General features: G+C 37.6%; 1 protein-coding gene across 11 annotated transcripts; it reads left to right on the top strand.

Moving 5' to 3' along the window:
* Positions 1-271: 271 nt before the first annotated feature.
* Positions 272-15,704, top strand: LOC106951374 (uncharacterized). Of its 11 annotated transcripts, none has more exons than XM_015038854.1 (23): positions 272-498; positions 1,399-1,474; positions 2,202-2,267; positions 2,331-2,363; positions 2,461-2,520; positions 2,601-2,675; positions 3,699-3,758; positions 3,830-3,889; positions 5,515-5,574; positions 6,491-6,562; positions 6,650-6,712; positions 6,842-6,928; positions 7,752-7,811; positions 7,917-7,970; positions 9,638-9,709; positions 10,166-10,249; positions 10,542-10,604; positions 11,437-11,478; positions 12,937-13,014; positions 13,112-13,151; positions 13,236-13,281; positions 14,061-14,475; positions 15,000-15,704. In XM_015038854.1, exons 2-23 carry the CDS (start codon positions 1,403-1,405, stop codon positions 15,474-15,476), a joined length of 2,139 nt encoding a protein of 712 aa, XP_014894340.1. In that variant the 5' UTR covers positions 272-498; positions 1,399-1,402; the 3' UTR covers positions 15,477-15,704. The 11 variants fall into 11 exon arrangements, with proteins under 11 accessions (XP_014894340.1, XP_014894336.1, XP_014894337.1 ...); XM_015038850.1 differs by having other exon boundaries at positions 272-531; XM_015038851.1 differs by having other exon boundaries at positions 272-575.
* Positions 15,705-25,466: the final 9,762 nt, after the last annotated feature.

Raw genomic sequence — 25,466 nt, 5'->3', positions numbered from 1 at the left:
GGATTGTTTTAGAGAAATTATTTTATTGCAAAGAACAATAAGCAAAAACCTCCTAGACGCGCAAAGACTGTCAGTTCTCATTGGAGTATACAGTAATGGCAGATAAGGAAGCAAATAAACACCACTTTTGATATTTTTACTTTTTAATTCAAACTCTTTAACCTTTTCGTGGCACTTCACAACTATGCAGCACATGGCGATGGTGTTACTCATCCTGACAAACGACAAAAGAGAAACCCACGCGGTAAACGATAAGCCACGCCCCCTACAGGTGATTCCCTTTAAAACCGCCGCGAGCTCTCCACAGCTGAGCGGGCGTGGTGACCCGCTCACAGTCAGCTTATTGTTTGTCGTCATGCAGCTAAAACTTGATGTTATATTTTCTTCAGTCTGTAATGTGACTCCTGTTTGGGTCCACCTCATTTTTTTTTGGTCAAACCGGTTTGTCTCCTTCATTTGCTCGGCGAGGATGGAAAAGGAAGTGAAGAGCTGAGCTGGGCAAGTTCAACAACTGGTTCGTGTTGTTTTGCTGTAAGCCGGCTTTTATTGACTTTTTGTCTGACTGCACGGCTGAGGTATCTTTTCGCTCAGTTTTGTTTCTTTGTTGCCCCGTATTCCGTTGGATATAATGTAAAGGTCGCTACGAAAGCGGGTTGGGGATTTTAAAAAAAAGAGGTGACGTTGTATTCAGTTTAAAGAGCTGTTTCCTTTGTTTTCATTAGCAGAAAGTTACAACGTGACATTATCAGTCAGCTAGACTGTTCGCCGCTACGTCACGCCCCTCACGAAACTTTCACAGGCAGTTTATGTTTCTAGTTTTAACTATAAGTCTGAGTGCATGTAAATGTGTCTGTCATAAACACGAAGCCGGAAGAACAAACTGTATTTGCTTATGCTGATTTGTTTTGAGCTCATCGTGCCATGCTTACAGCTTTAGGTAGGTAGAAAAAATAGGCAAAAATGCTACTGAAGTATTAACATCTGCTTTAATGTTTTAAAATGTTAAAAGACAAAAAGGTAAAGCTATATGCAAATTCTGATATTTTAAACCCTACAATGGAAAACAAAAAATGTCAATGAATGGCAAAATGACACATTTTAAGCACAAGAAACACTCTTCTAAATCAATTTCCTTTAAATGCAATATCTATATCTCCATTTGAGCAAATTGTAGGTGTCTGTACCGGCTGTATTTTTCCATGACATGTTTGCTCTTGATTCATTGAAGTAACTTATAGCAGGTAGATTAGCCAGAAAGTTTACTTTCTTCAAATAAGACAAGTGATACATCCTGCTAACATTATTCATGTAAGAGTAAAATCTACACCTAAAAGTAAAATATTCCCCCTAAAATGTTCAAGTAAATGTAACCTCGTTACTGCTCACCTCTGCTTACAGCACCATGAACATGTTCAGAAGAGACAAGGGGTCACCTGCCCAGACTCCTGTGGTTCCTCCAAGACCCACTAAAGAGGTGAGGAAATGCAGGACAATAACTTATGTACTTGTTCTTGCATGAAATAATAAGGCGTAACATTATGACTACTATGTAATGCTGCCAGGAAGGGCTGCAAAGATCCCGGAAGGTGTGGTGTGGTATTTGACCTCAATTAGCAGATCCTTTTAAGCATTGCAAGCTGATGTTGCATGATCAACAAAACACTTCTATTTTCTTTTTTTTACTTCAAATTTTATGTTGTGTTCTTTCAGTCATGTGCCATTCTACATTTTTTCTCAGATTTGTGATTCTTTCCATAAAGGGTATAACTGGCTGCTTGGACAGCAGCATCTGTATTTCCTACCCGAACTTTCCTTAAATCATCCATCATATGGTTTCTGATTTCTTGCTTACATATCATTATATGTAAGCAATAATGATATTGCTTACATATGCTAGAGAACTTTGCAACACACCTGCAAAGTTCGCTAGCATGCTAGGGAACTTTGTGTTCCCTAGCAACACACATGAACCCCACCATCCACATGTCCTAAAGCAAACGTGGGTCATCAGATCAGGCTACTTTCATCTGTTGCCCATTGTTGGCACTGTTGAAGAGGAGACGAAGGTTTACCATAGGTACCCTGACTTGTCTGTAACGTACTGTATGTTCTGACACCTTTCTATTAAACTCAGGGTTAGCTTCTCACTTGTAACAATAACTTCCTAACCAGGCTTGACAGGTTTTTTTATGCGTTACTAGGAGCTGGACAACCCCATCAGACACAGCCTCAAAACGGAGGATCCTGAATCAAATGCAGCCCTAAAGGTAAATGTTCAAACTTGATTGTAAATATGATATCAGTGAACTTACAGCCCTCATTTCTTCTTGGAAAACACAAATGATCTTGACCCAAAGACAAAGGTGCAATATCATTTATCTATTCAGCCTCTAATTGAGAATTGGTAAGCTCTGTTTGCTTTAATTCATGGAGGTTTTGTTGTGTTTCCGTTGGGAGCAGCAGAAGACGGGAGTGATGGGGGTTGTGCAGAAGGTCAATCCCTTCAAGTCATCATCAAAGGTAGAAAAACAAAGGTTTCATTTAATGAGTAACCAATAGCTCTTTGACTTGCATAACTTTGACTTGTTTCTTCTACTTAGGCGACCTCTTCGTCATCGAATGTCGGCCAAACTTCTTCCTCTGAATCATCAGAACAGGCAACAGACTCCACACAGGTGAGTGAGGATTGTTTTGTTTGTCTTGTTGAACAGGCACGAGGATCTATGTTCAGAAAGCAGGCTACTAACTCAGTCAGGTTGTTTTCCATTCAAATCAGTATCAGAAAACTGGAGATCTTATCATTGTGTCACCAGTAAGCCTCTTCTAATTGAACTTTTCAGAGCTAGGTGAAATAAAAAATATATAGGATTTGCGCTAACTTGTCTAGGTATCGTTTGGAAGAATGTCTCTTGACTCCAAATTCCTTGAGATTGAATAATACTGTCATAAGACTGGTATAAAGAAGCAGCACAAAACGGACGACAAAATGCTAACCTGTAAAATAAAATGCAGACTTGTGATTTAGTGAAATGGCATGGATGGAATTTTTAATGTACAAATAGGAAATCCATTGAATTTAACCATTTGTTTTCATTATATTTTCATTTAACAATATGGATATATCATTTGAATAGTTCGGGTGTCATTTTACATATTTTCTTAAAGAAACTGAGCACTAGTGGTGGACAACATGAACTTAAATTTATTAACACAATATTTTGAGGGATTTATTGTGATAATAATGTACAAAATTGCAAACACTAACTGCTTTGCAGTGCAAATTGACTTTCTTTCCTGTCTCTGAGCCTTTGGTTGTTCCTTGATGCCAAGATTTGAATGTTTGCAGTTTTTTTTTCAAAACAATCAATTTTTATATAAAACACAATGGCACACAGAGTATATCCTGCATTGTCTTGGTTTTCGAAAAATGTGTATTTAAATTCCATGTTTATAAAAAAAACAATGGCAAGGCAGATTGTGGTTTGCTTCATCATTTTAAGGCCTGAAGTTTTCCTAGTTTAAAATATATTTGACATTTCTAAGTAGGCTCCACCTGTACTCAGTTTTCTAGTTGAGAACAAAAATGTGTGCTCCAGAGGTTAAGTGTTATACAACACACCTTGTTGGGCCAATCAGCACAGCTTTGTGTGTGAAGTTTCATGGTAGATGGGGAAATGCCCGTGTCACTTCTGTTCCAGAACCCTGGGATGCTGAAAGGAGTCATGCAGAAAGTGAACCCGTTCAAGTCCACCTCCCAGGTAACTACAGTCCTGTCTTTCTGATCTGTGTCAGACGGCAAAGTTTCCACTAAGCTTGCTCTCTCACACAGGTGCCTAAAACTCCGTCCTCAGACTCATTGGAACAAGAAAGGAGCCCAGACTCATCTCAGGTAGGGAAGTTGCTGAAACTTAACCCAGAGTCCTTTGTTTCAGGTCTTTGTTCCTTTTCCCACATCCTATTTAGAATCACACCCATTTCTAACTCTGGCTGGGAGCTATAGCTCTTCTTTTGTTCCTTTTGAATGAGACGTTATGTCCTATTTGTTCCTCCTGCATATTAACCAGTGAGACGTTTAGGAGCATACTTTTCTTTAAACAGTTTGGTCCAACTAAGACTGAAGGTCCAACTCAATAAACGTATAGTTCACCCTTCTTGTAAAACCAAATGTCAATGTTAGTTTTTAATAATGTTTTGTTAAAAATGGTGCTTTTATTGGATAAAATTCACTGTTGGAGCCAAACAACTTCCGTCTTCTTTGTATTTGACTAGGAGACGTCACAGTAGATGTGAGTCTGCAGAGTGGAGTTCACCGTGCAAAGTACAATTATTTGTGATTTTAAAACTGTTTTATAGCAAGTTGTGTCCTATTTTCAATCACTAAGGATTAATACAATGCCTGCCCACCTTCTGCTTCAACTCTTCTGGGAAGGTTTAAGGTTGAGTTTCATTAGTATTTTGACTCTTTCTTTCAGAATCAGATATGTGTGGTCAGACACTGATGCTGGATGAGAAAGACTGCCTTGCATTATCAGCTCTAATTCATCTTGAAATGTGATCTATTGGATTGAGATCTGGGCTGTATAGAGGCCAGTCAGGTTCTTCCACACCAGACTCACTCATCCATGTCTTTGTAAACATGTCTTTATGCACTGGCTTCCAGTCATGTAGGAACAGAGTTTCTAGCCTCAAGCTGTTCTGAAAAAATTTGTTGTTTAGACACAGGTGCTCCTACATGTTTGACACAGCAAATGTTGAAGAAGGTGCTGTTGTCGAAGGAGGTCAACATTAACCCTCTTGGGCTACATGCAAAACGTTGTTTGGGTTGAAAAACCAAACTAGTAAAGCACATCACCCAGTTTTGTAGGGTAATCGGTGTTCAACTTGTTTACCCTGTAAACGAAGTGGAAGCATCTGGCTGTGGAGATGCATTTATTAAACCGACAGGAAGGCTGTTCAGCGTCGGATTAAAACCTGCTAGAGGCCTAAAAAACAACTTTCTAGGACGTCCATAAACAGCTCAGCAGATGTATTCCATCCCTCCACTCTGACTGAGAAAACCATAGACAGTTTGTGTTTTGTGATTATAAAGTTGCAAAATGTAGAAAGATTCAAGAGATATAAACAGTTTTACAAGTCATCGTTAAAGGCCAAAATAAAAAAACGATTGCCTACTGAGTCGGTGAATAAGTCTTACCATGATCATGCTGCGTGACCGGCGGTTTCATTGAAATTTGCAACTTCCAGTTATTAAATTTCTCGGAATTCATTTGAGGTTACTGATAAATTTAAACTAAATATAAAGGTGACTAATTCCGCCCCAGGTTGCATGGCTCTGCCTAAATTGCTGGCAAATCAAAGCAGCTGACTGAGACATTTTGAAACTTGATGTTGCCTAAACAAAGTGCTGATTGTGTTGCGCTAATAAAAGATCCCCAACAGAAGCTGCTGTCTTGATAATGAGATTCCAGGAAGATGTTGACTAGTTTCTTTGGCTGATCTGTGTTTGTGTTGGAGAGTCCTGGTATGTTCAAAGGAGCAATGCAGAAAGTGAATCCCTTCAAGTCTTCAGCACAGGTATCGACTAGTTCAGTTGGTTTGCATCCTGGAAAGATGTTCATGTTTCTACTCTTTCTAGATACACTTTTACCTTGTCTGCTAACTTCTAAATTTAATTTGTCTATCATTTTGTCATTCAGTGTTTTGTTTTCGCTCCCTCCTTTTCATAAACCAACAGCACATTAATATAGGTGCTCCTCAGGGCTGTGTTAAAGTCTCTGTTCCATTTATTTCACTTTCTTTATGATTAACTCTTGAGAATCAGAACGGAGGATATTTTGAAATGCTCATGTTGACGTCCTGTGCTCCTGTTTACAACAGAGTTTATAGGTTTTAGACTTAACGTTTTGACTTGTATTATAATGGTTTTATTCTGTCAGGCTGTTCTCTACAGTCTACATAGGTAGGGGATGTCGGTTTGCATCTGCGAGGTGCATTGGCAACCTCTCAGATGAAGTGAAATCAAAAGCGGCTCATATGGTTTATATAGCCATGGAAGTGAGTGGTATCTAAGGATGTCTCTCTTGAGGTAAACTGAAAGTAGGAATTCTTACAAAATTTCTTCCAGCCACTTGTTTTGTGATTTATGGAGTTCACATCTCCTACCTGAACTGTAAGCCTCTCTAGTTGGTTACAGTGGACTCTATTTGGTGGAATCACAGTAAAGGGGGCTGAACTTTTTTTTTTTTGTGAAACCATGAATCCCTTTCCTACAATTTCAAATCTATGCAGTGCTGTGTGCTGACCTATTACCTAAACCCAATAAAATCTATTGAACACTGTCTTTTCCACATCACAAATGTGGACAAAGTTCAGTGGTGTAAACGCTTTTGCAAGCATAACGGCTAGAAATTTCCCATCTTGATTGAAACCAGGATTTCTGTGGGGCATTTGCACTAAAGTATCTAATTTCTTTTCTCATTTGTGTTTAAAGCAGTCTAAAAGCGATGCTCACGGTGACCCTGCAAACACACAGGAGTCTGACGGAGACCTTCAAGACAAACGGGTAAGCTGCATTCTCTCCCGTCTTTTCCAGATAACCTGTTTGTGCTGAGGTTCGATTCTAATCTGGTTCTAATGCTTCATCACGTAGAATCCAGGGGTGATGTCAAGCATGATTCAGAAAGTCAACCCATTCAAATCCTCCCAGCCCAAGGTATTTTTTAAAAAAAAGTCCTGATATGTGGTGTCTGGCTGTCTAGGAAACCTAGAGGGACATTTGGAAACTTGTTTACACACAGTTCCTCCTCATTCTCTGTTGGCTTTTCTCTGGCTTTCATTTCAGCCCCTTCAGGACACTCGGTCTCTACACAGTGACAACTCCTCTTCCTCTGGAAGCCTAACGGACAACAACAATGTGCCAGAGAAGCAGGTTGGTGCAAAGAACTAAGATTTATTTAGATCTGCACCTTAAATGCACATTTCCTGACATAAAAGTGATACAAAGGGGCTGAACTAGAGGCATAGACAAAACTCTAAAATGGCAGATGCACAACTGTTATCTAAGAAGAAAGTTCATTGGGAGAAAACTTCTGCTCTGATTTACATAGAGCATTACACTAATGGTGTAATATTTATAGTTACCACAAGATGGCGCACAATGCAATGATTTCAAACTACGACTTGTTGAAACTTGCTGGATTTATTTACAGGTGCAAATCAATGAACTGGAATATCATTGAAAATTTCAGTCATTCAACTTTAAATGTGGACCTCATAATTTAGACATTAAGTGTTTGTTTTTGTTAATCTTGATTATTATGGCTTACAATTAATGAAAACCCAAAATTCAGATTTTCAGGAAGTTTCAATATTACAAAAGACTAATAAAAACCTAAAATAATGAAATGAAGATGTTCTGTGGTTTGATTAGATTTAAGCCATAATCATAAAATATAGGAATAAATATTTAAAAGTCCCTTTGTAATTACACCATATAAGTTTAATTTACTTGAATTTTGTTACTAAGCATATTCTACCTTGTGCTTTCATAACATATTAATGTGCATCTGCAACCTGGTGTGACTATAGTCGAGGCGTATTAGGGGGAAACTAATAAGATGGGTTTTGACTTTGACGAGTATTGTCAGTGTCATTCTTGGCATAACCACTAGGTGGTGCCAAAGGACGTGATTTCAAAACTTGGGAGCAGATCTATTTCTTTTATTCAGTATCTTTTTATGTTTTTATTGTAGAATCCCGGGATGTTTAAAGGGATGATGCAGAAAGTAAACCCTTTCAAGTCACGCACACAGGTAAAGATTTAATCAACTTCATATCAGAAGAACCCGTTTCCACAATCTATAAACCTCTGACATTTTTAACCTTATTTAACTTTTCACTGATCTCTGCTGACACAGGTGACGGATGACGCTTGTGAGACTGACACACCTGTTCCGTCTGATATGACAGAGGTAAATATAGCAGAGAAAGCAACAAAAGACATTTAGCTTAGTATGAAAGGTTCAGCAGTCGTGAGCTGTTTTATGACCTCATGAAGCTCTTTAACGCATTAAGTTTTCTTTGTGTGTCACCGTTCGAAAGTTAAACTCACGTACAGGTACACCTCAAAGAATTTGTCTGTCGTCAAAGTTCAGCATTTTTACTGTTGCTTCAGAAAGTGAAACTGGTGTATACAGTTATTAAACATGGTGTAAATGTAAAACCTTTTAATTTTTTTAAATAATTTTGATGATTATGGTGTGAAATTAATGAAAATGCCAAAGGTGCTTTGATAGGTCATCTTCATTTTTGGTCTGGTGTTTCTCATCGTCTTCTCTGAGGTCCAGGTCACATTGTGTACCAATTCAGAACAGTTATTGGATCTGCTTTTGACACCTTTGGCAGTCTGGATGGGTGCTAATTCCTGCTGGAAAGCTAAGATTTTTCAGCATAAGGAAACACAAAAGGGCTTTAAAACTTCCTGGTAGACAACTTTAACTGTGAACTTCAGAAAACCCAGTGAACCAACACCAGCAGATGCCACGGTACACCAAACCATCACTGACTGGAAACTTCACACTGGACCTCAAGCAAAGTGGATTTTCCATAGCTCTCCACTCTTCCTCTCAGCTTTGTGATAATGGTTACCAAACAAAATAGAAACTTTAAGTTCATCTGAATAGATAACTTTGGACGATTGAGCAACAGTCCAGTTCTTTCTCCCCAGCCCTGCTCGACTGATGCGGTGGACTACCCTCAGTCCACTCCTTCTGAAGTTGCCACAGATTCTTGATTACCAACGCTTGTTCACATTTCTGACCATATGTCTCACTTCCATTCAATGCTCAGTGAATATGTTTGGATCTGGCATATTGAATACCCCCCTCTTTTGCAATGTCTTTTTGTGACTTGCCTTCCTTGTGGAGGGTGTCTATGACTGTCTTCAGGACATCTGTCCAGTCAGCAGTCTTCCCGTTTATCGTGTACGCCATAATATGACCATAACATTGACTCTTTCACAGCAAAAACACAAAATCTTACTGAGTATTTTTGGTCTAGTTTCTAGTGCGTATATCTTATCACACTTGAAATAAGGCAAAACTAACTTGCAAGTAACTTTTCAACAAGATATAGGAACTTGTTTTAAGTCATTGATTCATTAGTATTGATATACTAGCTATATGTGAAATAATCTACCAGTGGAACTAGTACTTTTTCATCAATATGAAGAATTGTTGACTCAAAAAAAGCTACTATATCCTGCTGAAAAGTCACTTACTAGTTAATGCTGTCTCATTTTGAGTAGACCAAGATATTTGCACGAGAAACTAGATCATTAATACTTAACTTTTTTGGTGGTTTTGAAATTGGCTATTACATGAGACACCAAATTTTGGATTTCCATCATCCTGTAAGCTATAATAAAGGCTTAAAATATTTCACTCAACATATATTGAATTCAGATACAACGTATATTTGCTTTCTGACAGGAGGGAAGTGTCTTTTTTGAGCTGTACCTGTATATCAAAAATGGCTTGCATTTACTACATTAGAATCCCGTCCATCAATATTGTGTGTAGTTTGTTCTGTTTAACTAATGGAGCTGATGTTGACTCAGTATTTCACTCTGATTCATCAGGTTGAGCGAGCTATACACAGTGAGAACTCCAGCAGCTCTGAAAGTCTAGACGACAGCGCTATAGAGAGACATGTAAGTTATGATGTACATGTCGTTATAGTGGGTGACTTGTCATCCGTCATAGATTCAGATGTAAAAATAGAAGTCTGATGTCTCGCTACAACAATGCTAAGCATGTGACTGGGTAAAAATCACATGGTGGTGGTGTTGACTTACTGGAAGCAATGTTATTTGATAGAGGTGTTTTGTTTTTTTAATGATCAGTTCTTGATATGAGGGTGTAGGTATCTCATCAGTCTTTTGGGAAAATAGTTTCTCTTAGAATATTCATTCCCTCAGGTAACACAGTGAGGGAATGTGTTACCTAAGTTGATTTATATCAGGTGGTTTTGACTCGAGGTCTAGAGTTGAAGGTCCCTTATTTAGAGAATACAATAAAATCAATTGCATATATATATATATATATATATATATATGTACTTATTTTAAATTGGCCCGAGTTGCAAACTAATCCATTACCCTCTCCAGACTATTTGGTACACAGACGCTGACACCACGCCCACGCCAGAGGTGGGAAACCAGCCAACAGAGATCTCAAGGAAAAGGACTAAGGTTGGTCACCATAAACATTACCCAATCTTTATGAAAACCCCAGTTTTTGTAGTGGTGGTGTTTGTTTTTTCCTACCATGTGGTTCTCTTTAGATTATCTGGGAAAAACATCTTAACACTGGGAATAATAATAATAGGATATTTTTCATGTCATTTCAAGAATAACACAGTGGGGACTGTTTGGATTTTGTCAAGTTGAATCTTCACTGCCATTATTAACACGCACTGGATGCACCATAGCATAACAGGACCTAGTTGTGAAAGTAACATTTGAATGTGTCTTTGTCTTTCAGACTTTCATTATCAAAAGAATTCTTCCCAAATCGTTTTTTGGGTCTGGATCCAAGGTAAAGTTGGTGTGTATACGTTTCTGGCCGCCTAGCAACATTTTAGAAAGTTTAAAACAAACAAAAATCAACATTAAAAATATTTTTTGTTGGAGTTGACATAACACAATGTACAAAAGGTGGCTCTGGTGCTGAAATTGGGAGGATCTTGTGTGTGGCTAAAGCAATGCTAGGCTAGGTGAAAGATTTTTCTCCAAATGAATGAAGCTACTGTTTACCTTTTTCTCCCAGTCATTCCATTCTTCACCTTACCCATGAACCTTACGGGGGGAAAAAATACACTTAAAATAAAGTTCAACAGATGTGGGAAGCATCACAGTACTAACATTTTGAATTCATCAGCTGTTCAAAATGTTTGCTTCTCTTCTATTTTCAAGCACAGCTTCTCCTGAAGAAACTCTAAAACAAATGTTCAGGGATCTGTTCTGCCTCAGCGCACGCCACCGAAGCGCTTTAATGACAAGAAAGCATGTGATTCACGTACACGTTACAAATGGCCTGTAACAATCACACACTGAGTGTAACGGCAGGTTGACTGCAACCTTTACCCTCCTTGATCCTTTAACAAGATATACACGTAGTGAAAAGGGCATCTTAATCCTGTCTTTAAGTGATTTTTGGAAAGAAGCTTTTGAGTCGTCTTCCCTCATTAATGCTGCTGTTAATATAAAGGTATGGAAAAAACTTAGATTTCAGTTTATCACTAATTAGGACTGGCAATGCATAAAATAAGCCACTTCCAGGCACCAGTCAATTTGACTGTTCATTCGTTTTTTGTATTTTTTTCTGATAATCCAGTATCTTTATCCTGCAATACATTCATGTTCCTTATTCTTTACAGGAATCTGCAAATCCATCATCAGATGCTCAGGCACAGCCTCAGGTTTGTAGTTTAGAATGTGAAAGTTGTAAAAATGTTGTAGGTGTTGATCACGATTTCGCCTTGAGCTAGTCGCATAGTTTTTGCAAGTTATTTTTTTTTAATGTTTTTTTTTTTCCTTTTAAGTGATTTCATCCAATAGACGAAAATCAAACACTATGTCAAACAAATCCAAAGCAACGGATATAAAGTGTATATTTTAGCAGCACTTGTCATTGCTTTCACTTTGTAAAATTATTTTGTCTTTTTTATCGAGTAGATTTGGGAATTGGTTGGGGATTTTTATTTTATTTTTTTAATGCGTTTCTTGTCGATCCAGTTAAAGGGCTACTTCCTGGCAACTGGCTGCAATTGTGTAACTCACCCTGCCACTTGCCAAGTTATCTAAACACGGTAGAACAACAACAACCTTTTGTCTTCACTAAAACTGTTAAGTCACTTTGTATGAGCTGTGGCAATTGTAGCACAGTTTCAGAAAAGGGAACTGCGTCCTCTAATAACCCGATGAGCTCGATGCATCCCACGGTGTTTTTAAGGTCATTGGGCTCCTGTCGGGAAATGTTGCTGCATTTCCTGTTGGCAAGTGGATATCACGCATGAAGATCATCACATGAAAAGTTGTTTTTGTTTTCCACTCAAGGAGAGCTGAACTGATTTTTTTTTTTTTTTTTGCACACTTGACATGAGACAAAACAAACGTACAAGTAACTTTTCATCAAGATAGGAGTTTTTTTTTTTTTTTTTTAAGTAAATAATTTCTTAATATCGAAACTGAAGTACTAGTTCCACTGGCAAATTATTTCATATTTCCCATGTTATAAGTTGGGAAACAAATCTTCCAGAGGAACTAGTATTTTTTTTTTCTTTAAGAAATTATTTATTTAAAACAAGCTGCTATATCTTACTGAAAAGTTACTTGGGAGTCAGAAAAAAGACAAAACCAAGATATTTGCACTAGAAACTAGACCAAAATCACTTAAGATTTTATTTTAGCAGTGCGCAATATTCTGGGTTTCCTTTAAATAGAAACTACTTTGATTAGTAAAAATTATTGCACTGTTTTGACAACTAGGATCAGTTGGAATTTATGCAATTGAATAAAATTGATTTTTTTTTTTTATTTTTTTTTTTTTTTTTGTAAATTGCCTCACAAAGACATTTAAATAAACAGAAGCCAACTGAATTCTAAATGCATAAATAAGGAGAAAACTTTCTGGAATAAAGACTCGCCAAGATCAGATTAGGACAGGAAAGTAGATCAATACATTTACATTTAGGTTGTTATTAACAGGGTGAACACTGCAATCATCTGATAAGAGCTGACATGATAACATGAGTTCACTGAAGAGACAATTTTACTAAGATGTATCATTTCTGAATTGGACATTTGAATCTTTTTGATGCCGTCTGTCATTTGGTCTTTTTTAAAGTTAACTCTAAAATATGTTATCCTTGCTGTAGGAGGACGTTGAAGTTCAAACACTACAGCTGGCTGAAGTACCAGTACCTGGTGAAGGAACACAACTGGACCCTCTGGACGTACGCCTGTTTCTTTTGATCTACGCTTCACTGATTATATTTGAGTAGCCAGACGCATCCTGAAAAACATTTAATATATATATATATATATTTGCAGGATGAGGAAGGCCTCCTCTCATGGTGGAAAACTGTTGAAGGTAGCTTTGCTCTTAGTAGTTTTTGTTCACTGCAGCTGAAACTTCATAAAGGTAACTTTTTTTTTTGTCTTCTCTGACTCCAAGGATGGGATGAGTGGAATGAAGCGAACCAGAATGATGATCCTGAAGAGTATGTAAAACAAATGAGCATGTTGGATTTTTTTTTTTTTTTTTTGAGTTTGATTTAAAATGAAGAGCAAGAAATTGCTAATTTAAGACGATACTTGATTGAACTGCGGCTTAAATGTTCATTTTATGGTTTCTTCTATAGCTGTCTCTATTGCTTTATTTTTCTAATCATCTCCATTGATGATCATACATTTCAAATTAGGCATCTGTTTATATGGAGAGTCCCAATCCAGTGTGTGTGTCAGAACTGTATTTGGTACCTTTGCTTGGAACATAATGAAACCTAATTTCATTGGATGCATGTGAAAGGGGACAGTTTAATCAAACACATGACAATTCATGAGCTATGAAATGCCAGTTAGCCAAAAGGCTATTTGTAGTCTCATGGCCTGGAGGTAAAAAAAAAAAAAAAAAAGCAATAAAATACGAGAATGAGTAAGATACTGTAAGTAGATGAGATTAGACTTAAAATAATAATAAAAAAAACCCTAACCCTCTACGAAGGGAAGGAAACATAACTTAAGACGATACGATACAAATAAACAACACAGCACTACATGTTAACCAGTGTTTCTCTCCCACAGTGAGAAACACTGATGGAGAACCACTAAAAACTTTGAAGTATTACATTATTTTGATTAAACAAATCCACAGAACGCTGTGGGAAAGCTGATTCTTGGCATTCCATTAGCATAGCCCTAATTTCAACCTTACATAAGATGCATATTTGTAGTTGCCATTTTTTTTTCCTTTTTTTTTTTTTCCCATTCTGTTTATTAGAGTGGTGGAACAAGCCGCCGACCGAGTCTTCATGGCCGCGCGTCTTTTTGTTCGCTTCTTCAACCAGCGCGGCGCCTCCCTCCAGCAGCGAATCCTGGAACTCCTCTCCTTGGCCGACTTGGCAGACAACTTCCACAAGAAGACGGTGACGGCCAGCGTGGGCGGCGGGGTGGCCAGCGTCGCCGGGTCAGTCACCACCATCACCGGGCTCATTCTGGCGCCCTTCACGGCGGGGACGTCGCTCATCGTCACAGCGGTGGGCATCGGCATCGCCACGGCGGGCGGCGTGACGTCTGCCTCGGCCAACATCACGGACACACTGCATTCAAAGACCGACCGCAAGAAGGTGGAGAAGATGATCCAAGATTACCAGGATGAAATTAAGGACATCAAGGACTGCTTGGAGTTCTTACAGGTCAGAACGTGCACACATTCTAGACGTTGGAGTAGATTAGTATGACGACGTATTGGGGCCACCGTTGATTTAAAAAAAAAAAAAAAACAATCCTCAAATTTTCTAGAAAAAGCTCAGAACATTTCCAAAAGCTGAAAATGTTAAACTTTTTAAATTAAGAACATTTTTAAGTTGAAAATGTTCAACTCTTGAAACTCAGACATTTCCAATTCTTTTCTAGAAATGTTTTTGGCAGAAATTTACAATATTTTTTTTTTCCTTGAACATTTTCAACTTTTGAAAAATGTTCTAAATTCAAAAAGTTGATCACTTTCAACTTGTGTTCTGAGTTTTTTTCCTAGAAATTTTGACAGTTGAGGGTTGTTTTTTTGTTTTTGTTTTTTTTTGGCAGAAATGTACTTTATTTTGATGCACGGTTGCCCAAGTATATTAGTTTTTCTTTTTGTGTGATGATTTCTTAGTGTCAGTTGTTTAGAAATGTGTCGGATGCCGATTCATAAGAGCAAAACTCGCGATCCTTTCAGGAAGGGATGGAGACGCTCGAGGAGTGGAACTTCGAGAAGTACGCCGAGAGCATCTCGAAGAAGCACCTGAATCAGAACGTCAAACATGTAATGAAGGAGGGCGGTCGGGCTGGGAAGGCTTTAGTCATCAACACGGAAAGCCTGATCAGCACCGTCCAGGTTCTGAGCGTCGCCGGCGGCGCTGCTAAAGCCGCGCAGGTGATGAGCGTCACCACGGGAGTCATGTCGGGCCTCTTCCTGGCTCTGGACGTGTTCTTCCTGGCGAAGGATTCCATGGAGCTGAAAAAGGGCGCGAAGACGGAGTTTGCCACCAAGATCCGAGAGGTGTGTAAGGACCTGCAGGACGGGTTGCTGGAGCTGAACCGAATCAAAGAAGAGCTGCAAAAAACTATGGATGGGATAGAGGTGGAGGTTGAAGAGGAGGATGAGGAGATGTTGAAGTCTGACCTGAAGAAGCTTATTGAACTTGAAGACTGAGGGGTGGTGGCTACGTATTTAAAATCAAGCATCCCGGTTTTAAGAAGACAAAGAAACCAAAATGGGGCAATAGCTTTGGTAGTTTTTTTTCCAGTCGTTGCTGAAAAGATGTTACTTTTTTCAAAAATATTTTACTAGATTCTTTTTAAATATACTTGACTAAAATGTTGTAATTATTCTGAATGTGTGCCTTTTCCTCTTTAATAAAAGTGGTTTATTTGTATTTTATGTTTGGCTAATGACGTAACATGTGGATGGCTGAAACCAGGAAGTAGAGACACGCGGAGACCAGTTTTGATCAGAAAATATTCCAGTAAACACTGCATGAACACCGCGTGCTTGCGCCGCAATGCCAGCATGAAGGCCTGAAAAAATGTGGAAGGGCCGCATTATCAAAGCACGTCTGGAGGGAAAAAAAAATTTCTGTCAGATGTTTTCAGCATGAACAGTAAACTGGAAAACATAGAACAAAGGAAGTTAAAATGCAGCCAATATTGAGTAATTATGGTCACTAAGATGTTTTGTATCATAGCCAAAGAAAAGGAATGTTTTTAGTTGCAAGAGTTGGCGCCCTCGTGTTAATATCCAGGTGACACTTATCACTCAAAACGTCATAAAACTGATCATTTTAAAGAAAAAACCCTCACTTGAGTCCAGATGGAAGACGGTACACTCAACCCCACCCAGTGTGGATGACAGAGCTGACTTTTCTGGTTGGTGGAAAAGGAGGCTACAACTTGTCAAGTTCAAATGGAACTTCAAAAGTTTAAAACTTGACAATAGACTTTGTTCCACTGAGACTGGCTGAATGTAAACGCAATAAAATGTAAACTTTTATTGAACTATAGAGGTGATTCTGGAGAATCACTGTGGGCACTAAGAATTCAAATGTATGGAAAAAAAATTGCACAAAAACAAACCTCAGCCTTGATGATCACAACAAAATCCAGGAATTTTTTTTTTTTTTTTTTTTTTTTAAATAGCTTCCTTCTCAAACATAGTTCATGCATTTCCTTTAAAAGCCACTTTGGGGATTTCTTTTTCTCATTCCTGTTACTCTCCTGTAGTTGGAGCAGGTTGAGTCGGACAGTAAAACTTTGTGTTTATGTCAATCAAGTATTCACACCTCAAATTATCCTTCCCAATCTCTGTGCTTACTGTTAATACCTGCAGTTCAGCTACTGTACTTAAAAAAATAAATAAATCTAATCTTCAGTGGTGGCTGACTGAAACCTCAAACTTGTGGTTGTGTTGCGGTTAAACCCTATGGAATAACTAAATCTAGTCTTTTATTAAGGAAACATTATTTTTCCATTTTCCTTTATTTAATCATACTAAAACCACGTAGAGATCACGACTTCATTTGTAATGGGTTCCACTGAAAGGCTGAAAATCTGCCTTTCAGTGAAACAGAAGATAAGTTACAGTAAAAAGGAATAGAATAGAATAGACTTTATTGGAAGTTCCAGTTCCAGAAAAACTCATTTGCTATTTTGTCGGTCATGTGGGTGTGAGTAATGAAAGAATCTGCACTGACATGTCCAAGGTGTTTACATGGCAAAATGGACACTTGTTCATGCAAATGGCCTTTCATGTCTTAAATAACCAATAGGAACCTCCAAACAAACTTGTTTATATAGTTTAAGATTGGTTTTAATTCAATCAAATCTACCTTTTTTTGTGTGCTAGGTGCAAATTTCATTAACTTTAGAAGGCGAGTGCCCTGTAATTTAAATTACATTAAATGTGTATCTTTAGATTACTGTCATCACCGGCAGTGATAACTACAGTAGGAGTTGCATAAAATTCTGAAAAATCCTATTTTAATTTCATATTTTTTAATTAGAAATATCATAAAGGAACTTGTTAAAATGAGTTGAATACAGCTGGAGTTAAAACATTTAACTCCAGTGTCATTATTTATCACTGCAAAAACACAAAAAGTATTTTTGGTCTACTTTCTAGTCCAAATATCTTCGTACACTTGAAATAAGACACAACAAACTTGTATAATATTCTAAAAAGTTACTTGTAAGTTAGTTTTTAACTAAACAAGTCCTTAATATGTATTTAAATACACTGGCAGATTATTTCACTTATAACAAGACCATGTTACAAGTGAAAAAAATCTGCCTGTGAAACTAGTTCTTATTCATCAGTACCAATTAATTATTGACTTAAAACAAGCTCCTATATCTTCCTGAAAAGTTAATTGCAAGTTAAGTTTCGTCTTATTACAACTGTACTGTAACTAGACCAAAAACACTTGGTAAAATTTTACAATTTAAACAGTGCTTGGTGAAAACTAAATATGTTTAAAAAAAATGCTCACATTGCAGTAAGCTGATGAGAGTAAACTGTGGCCCATCAGAATAAAATTTTAAATATAAACACTAGAAGATCTTAGAGTTTAAAACACAAAAGTTTCTGAAAAATTAGATCCTAAAATCTTAAAAATTTCTTCTATTTGAAATGAAGACAGCGACAGCTTACAGTACATTTCTAAAAATGGCTTCAAACAAACGGAAACATTTGGCTCTTTTACACATTTATAAGCACAGGGGCAAGACTTCTCTATACCTCAGTCACCTTGTCAACCGTGTATGAAAATATCTCAAAAAACTAATGCGAGCTGACTTGTCTTGGCAGCAGGTGAGGGTCAAACAACTGAGCCTCAACAACAGGACATTGACCCCAGTCACTGCAACAAATACTTTTGAAAAAAAAAAAGAAGAAAAAAATGTGTGAAGAATGAAGTCAATGTTTCGGAATTACCCAAACAATGTAAACATCGCTCTAATCGAAGTGCCAGGTGCCCTTAAGATGGATGAGAACTGATAAAAGCAAACATGAAGCGGCACCGGGCCAAGAAATGCTCCACGTTGACGTGAGAGACAGGTGACGGCGAAGAAGAATGAGATATGTCTGCTAAAGCAGGTTGGACCACTCACTGACTTATGTGATCCACATTGTTTGTCGCCAGCCTGACTGGTTTATTCTTTGTGTGTGCTGAAGTGAATAGTTACACTTTCCATTTGCCAAATATCTTTAGGACAGGGTTGTGTTTTTTACCCACGGCTTTGTCAAGAGTACGACCCACAAAGCAGTGCTTCAGCTCTAGACTGAGGGAGAGGGCTCCGACTTTTGTGACAACAAAACCATGGAGTGATTCTGATGAGTACAATCACAAGTAAACAAATGAAGGCAACATATTGTTCTTTACAATAATTAGACTGTATTAAACAATAGGCCATATGAAGAAATAAACACTGCTTTTTAAAAAGGAAGCATAGTGTCAAACCTGATGCGTACGTAAAAGTTCCAGAAAAATGTAACTGGTTTCTTTTGCATTTCAGTTTTTAATATCAGAATGACTTTCTTTTAAGTCAGGCTTCTTTGTTTTAACTGTTTTTATAAATAAAAGAATATACTCAAAGAGTGACAAAAAGTTAGCAAAAATCACATTGTAATATACTTATTTCAATGTAATAAATATGGCAAAAATTGCATCCATTAAACAAGGGCAACCTAAACAAAAGTTGCTTAGAACCACAAAAGCTACAGTTGAAACCAGAAGTTTAAATACCCCTTAAGATATGAAGGAGTGGCCAGGAGTGAGGATGAGGGAGAAACGGACAGACAAGAGGACAGGGGGGAAGGTAAAGACAATGAAGATAAAGATAAAGATGAGAGAAAAGCAGACAATGCTTCTGTTATGTGTCATTGGTAACAGTTACAAGCTGGAACGGTAAGCCCAGTCAACCAGATCCAAAATTCACTGTGAAACAGTGCTTGAACCATGTATGTCTTGGCCTTTCAAAAGCTGTGGTACCAGAAATTTCCATGGCTCCACGTCGGTCTTGACCTTGAGGGCGTGGTGTGTTTTTTCTACTCCAAAGCCTTTAATTGTCAGACATCACCTCTTGCCATGAATGCAGATGCAGCATTCTTTGGAATAAAGTATACAAACAATTTACCGTGCGAGAGAGATCTGCTAGTCATAAGACTGTCATGACAACACATTTATGAAGATCGGTCAGTACGGGTTCAGAAATGCATGTAGGAATCAGCAAGGAGATGTCTTTTGAATGATATGCAGATGTTTTCCAGGCAGGGTTTGCCTTTCAGGGGCCATGAAAGTGGTGAGGGAAATATTGAGCAGGATCTGAATTACAGAGGATGATCTCTGTCAATCAAGAGGTAGAAAGCATGGAAATGTTGCCGAGTCTTCGGTGCACTTTGGAAAAAAATGGGGAGTTGGAGATTCTAAAAATGTCCCTCCAGAGAAGCATACACACCTTTACTGGAGTGCTTTCAGCTGTCGCCTGTCAGTTGCAAAACAAGAGATGCAGGGACTTTTCAGGGTCCTTACTCAAAGGCAACAAAGCTGCGTGAGACTCTCCATTTCACTCCTATTGCCTGTCCTTGTATCTGTATCCCGTCTGTATCTCACAGGTACTGCGTCTGCACATATAAGTGTCCTCTCCTTATTACAACAGGACTAAATTCTTCAAAGTCTTGGACGCTCATAATGTGTAGTTTCAGAAGAGCACAAAGGAATGGAAATGTTAAGACATCTGGAACAAGTTATTTTCACAAGATAGACATACTGTGGTCAGTACCCAGAATTCAGCCCAGACATCCTTAAAGTTCAGCTTGCATTTAGGACTAAGTAACCCTTCAAAACAAAATAGCGTATCTTCTGATAATAAGAGGAAATCAACACATTTTCTTTATTGAAATGTTTACAAAAAGAAAATCCTGAAAAGAAACTGGTAAAAAAAACAACAACAAAAAAACTCATCAATTTTATGTAAAGAAAGAAGATACAATAGAGAACATACTGCTAGATTCAATTTACTGAAGAGGGAGTTTTCAGTTATACATATTTAATGAATAAACACAAAAGCCAGTTTTTAAATGTTTGACCTATTGATTACCTGCCGGTCAAGGGAAAAGTGTGCAGGTTTTCTGCTGACTGACTTGCTACATTCCTTCCCCCCCAGCAGGTTTTCATGCAGCCAAACAGACAACCCGGATCTGATGAAGTCATCTATGTACTTTGTATCTTAGTCAAACTGTGCTGTATGACAAGGGTGTCAACATTCTCACAGCACATCACCAAGACATGCAAAGTGAACACATAAAGAATTGCAGGAATGTCACAAACCAATGTTGAAATAAAGGCAACCTGTCAGAGAGACACTCGTTTGCGTCAATGGTTGCTGTTTGACAGGTCTGTCCAATTTCACTACTGTTGCTTAGTTTCATGCTAATTTGTTATTGCTTTGACAACATGGGGGCACAAATGGGGTGGAGAAATAAAAACAGTCTTCATCTGCAAACAATCTGATGGAATGACCTGCAAGAATGGCAGAATTACATAAATAAGTTGGAGACTGACTATGAGGAACTAGAAGTTGTTTGAGGTTTGCTATTTTATATTTGTTTAAGACGATATTCAGGCCAGCCTTGGGCAAATAAGGCGCAAGGCTGATCTCATGTGGCATGTTGGTGATCAAGGTAGAATTACAATATTTGGTTGGGAAAAACAAACAAAAAAAGCTTAACAATGCTTTAAGGCAGGGTTGTCAAACTCATTTTTGTTTTGGGCCACATCAAGATCACAAACATCCTCAAAAGGCCAGTTAAGGCAGAATGTATTGCAAAAGTTACCCATTAACTGTTCTGATATTAATAGATAGCTGTATGCGTTCGATGAGTGGTCTCCTTTAAACCAAATACTGAACATGTTTTCCCATTAATGTAATGTGGCAGCATACAGATAAAAAGTGCTTTTATTTGAATGATAAAATAATACTTAAGCACACAACTGTTATGTTTAAAGTTAAATATTTTTGTCCTTATAGAGTCTAGAGCAGTGTTTCTCAATCTTTTTTGGGCCAGCGCCCCCTATCCACCATTCAGGTCCCTTACCGCACCCATCAAAAAAGATGTAGGCTACTTGCACTGAATATTATTTTATGATTAATATTCCTAACATTATTGTTGCTGTCTTGAGTCGTATTGTTGTTTATTGTTATTGGGTGCTGGTCCTTTCAAACTTTTGCCATTATATATATTTTTTTATTTCTTTTTCTTTTCATATCCGACTTTTTGCATATGAAAAGACAAAGATAAGAGAAAGAAAAATAAAGAGCTGTTCCTACAACATGTTTATTCACAGTGACTTTCTCCCTTTAGTATGTAAATGTTGGTTTATAAGCTAAAATTATAAGGTTAGCTAAAATGCACATGTGTTTTTAGCACATAAAAACCATATGTGCTATCACTACCATATTGTCTAACATTGACTTACTCCATTCATTATGTTAAGTTTAGCTTTAATACGAAAAGTAGCTAAAGTGCTAATCTTAGCTTAATTGCTACCATAAGTATGTCAGCTATCACTAGCATATTGACTAATATTTACTTATTCCATTCAGTATGCAAACCTTAGTATATAAATCAAACTTGGCTAAAATGCCACAGTTAGCTAAAATGCTATCAGTAGCTTGTGGATTACCACTAGTATGTTGACTAACATTAACCTATACTCCATTTGGTATGCAAGCATTGGTTTATGGGATAAAATGGTGAGATTAGCATGTGGCCTCTCAATCTCTATTGACTAACACTGACTTAACTCTGTTCAATATGTTTTACAACTGAGTTTATTGCAATGTTTCACATTTGCCGATAGGAACAAATGTTAAAATTAGTAGTCTTCCAGAAGTAGCCTACTGGAAGGTGTGTTACACCAGTAAATATCTGTCAAACTGCTCCCAAGTCTTTGTTATATTTCTTCTGAATGTTCTTTATTTAGATTTTTAAAATGATTCACTGTTTATTGTTTTTTTTTGTTTTGTTTTGTTTTTTTTAAATCTGCTGCCGCGATTCATTAAATTTCATTAGATACAGTGAAATTTGAAATTATTTGTAATGTTGGTGGGAACAGGGAGTTCACAAGCAGTTGGCTAGTCAAGCATTTCTCAACCCTGTGCCTTCAGGTGTTGCTCTGTGCTTAACATGCCTTCCCTAAAGCAATGAATTAACTCACAAGCATGACGTCTGATTATGGAAAAGCACTGTAACTATCTGTCAACATAAACACAGGAATTTGAAGCAGAAAAGCATGTAAAAGAAGGACCAGCATCAGAAAACACCAGTTTCACACTGCTATTAGAAAATATTCCACTCATAAGAAGATGATGTTTTTCCAGAGCAGACTATCCACATTTTTTTTTCCAAAATGTTTCTTGTAAAAGTTTTAGGGCTGATTCATCTTTGCAAATTTGGAACACATCATTGTTACGTTCAAATATTGACATATGAACATTAATCCAGCTCATGATGTGGTGACAGGGAAAACAATATGTGTTTTGTACTCCATTGTCCTTCCACAGCACACACATGTGGTCAGGTTAAGTTAACTGATGATTCTAGATCAAGTTTAAGAGTGAGTGCAAGCAATGTAGCTGGAAGAAAAAAACAAAAAACAGGTGTACACTGAAACTTCTCATACTCATTCTTCAGTGTCAGCATGAGTGTGGTCTCAATGGAATGAGTTCAAATCAGCTATAGGAAATAGAACAAACTGAAATCTTACAGAATTGACAAAACTGTACAAATGGACAATACTCTTAAATGCCTCAACTTTTACCAATAATGTACTAAATTTCTGGTTATAAATCTTAGCAGAAATAATGCCTATTTTGAGTATAAATGTTGGAATTAGCTGAAAACTTTGATTACAAAAAAACAGAAGAAGTCAAATGAAGAACAAAAAATTCAAAGCTAAAAAAATAACATCATTTGAAATAACTGGATACAACAGTTTGTGGAAAACCGAAAAGATTCAAAGGGTTGAGTATGAGTGTAAGTGTGGTCTATGCAAGAGTGGAAACAGGTGTTCTATCAGCTATGATAATCAGTCAGCACCAATATTTTATTAACAAACATAAATATGTTTGCAAAAGTTGCAGCTGTCCTCTCCAAACTGATATGTGCTCCAAGTCCCTGCTTTTGAGCTGAGTTATAAAAGCTGTTCATTTCCAAAGCCTAAAGTTGTATAAAGTATGAAAATACTTAACAGTAGTATTTTCATACTTTATACAGCACCATCAAGGTGTGGTGGAGTCAGGCATCCTGTCAGTCTGGTCTGTTTCCACTGAACAGGTGTTAATGGAAATATTTACACATGTTTTGTTGTTTAACTGCTTCCATACAAGTGAATGCCAACCAAATACATGTTATTATTTTATTTCATATTCCTTTAACCACAATTGAGAGAAAAAGCAACAGTGGCGAAAGGAAGAATTTTTAAAGCAATCACAGAGTCACTGCAAAAAAAATCAGCATTTGAGAAAAAAAAATCTAAGAAATGTCATGAGATAGTATTATGTGGAAAACCCCATGTGACTCAAGTTTTAAAGCCCTGAGACACCCATGTGTAAAGGCTTAAGCAGTAGTTTTAAGTGGAAAAGTTATCTTTGTGCATTTCAGTACAATAAGCTGGCAGAACAATACCAAGAGGTGGAAAGCTCTAGTCATGAACATGCATGCTGTGTGTGGATTAAACCTGTTCCTTTTGACTAGTTTCCTCTCATGGCTTAGCCATGACAGTCATAATGAGATTATTTTTCTCATTGTGGAATGAAAAGTTGTGTTTTCTTTTTGTTGTAGCATAAAAAGAACAGCAAGGAAAGAAAAAAGTAAACCTGTCAATCTTCCTTCACCACTCTAAGCTCCTTCTAAAGTTAACCAAGCCTACTAGTGTTACAATACAAACGAAGAGAGAAGTGCCGATCCGAACGAGGCAAATTTACTTGAGTCCATCAAAACCACAACCTCAAGGTTCTCCATTGCTCAGTCTCTCTGGAAACCTTATTTAGAAAGTATTTTGCACAGTCACACCTTGCCCACATTCTTGGCTATATTCACGGCCGCAAGATTAAGGAATAGACCATAAATGGAGATGCTCCAAACTGGGGTATAACCAATCCAAACATTAACCAGTTACAGTGAGGCTGAACAATGGAGAAGTGACCTAACATTGTCTAGAACATACTCACATGACTGAGAAGACAGAGAATCTATGAGAGGCTTGTAATTCTCAGAGCCCCTGGGAAACAGAGGAACATGGAGAACCTAATTTTCCTAAATCCTTCCTGGGAACTCTGGGAATATTATCGGGGCGATGGGGGATTAGCAGCATCTGTATTGTCATTCTCATGACTGTTGGTTAGATGATGGGGCATAGGAATATGGGCTAGGCTGTATATGCTAGGATTCAGGTTTGATGTGAAGGTGTAACCCAATCATTAGAAAGTCTAATGATCCAACTATGTGACAACGATTGCGATGGCAGCAGATGCTGAGGTGGAGAATGGCAGACCAGGGATTCTTGTTCTACTAAATCTCTGAGTTCAAGTCTCAGCATCTACTTCACCTATCTAGGGGAATCCAAATACAAGATGATCAGCAGGTTGGAGTGAATGTCTTAATTGAATTAAAATATGATCATTAGGGATTACTGGAAGCTAACAGGAACTGGACAGAAAGGTATGACAAAAAACGGAGCAAAGTTGGCAAGTATATAAACTGAACACGATGCTGAACACCTGTCAGGAATCCGAGTCTGGAGTCAAGTGAGGAAGGATGATTAGAAGTAATGACTAAGCACAAACAAATACATGGAGACGGTGACATTAGAAAAATAAGATCTAAACAGAAAAAAGCAAAACAACCAAACAGGACAAGCCCAAAATAAGTCAACCTGAAATACCAGAAATACTAAACACAGCAAGAAGACGTACAAACTGTTCTACAATGAGAAGAACAACGCAAACTTTGCGATGACCAACTACACTCCGCCTTTGTAATAAGGTGTGGTCCAACGATGTCTAGGCTTGCCTGTGTTAGGTAGGTATTAATTAGAAACCAAGGAAAACAATGGGGCAAAATGAAAATCCACTGACAAACCAGTTT

This window comes from Poecilia latipinna, unplaced genomic scaffold (assembly GCF_001443285.1).
Source record: "Poecilia latipinna isolate Pla-1442-1.1 unplaced genomic scaffold, P_latipinna-1.0 Scaffold455, whole genome shotgun sequence".
NCBI lineage: Eukaryota > Metazoa > Chordata > Actinopteri > Cyprinodontiformes > Poeciliidae > Poecilia > Poecilia latipinna.
The sequence above is the reverse complement of the archived record's forward strand: the minus strand, read 5'-3'. Positions and strand labels throughout refer to the sequence as shown.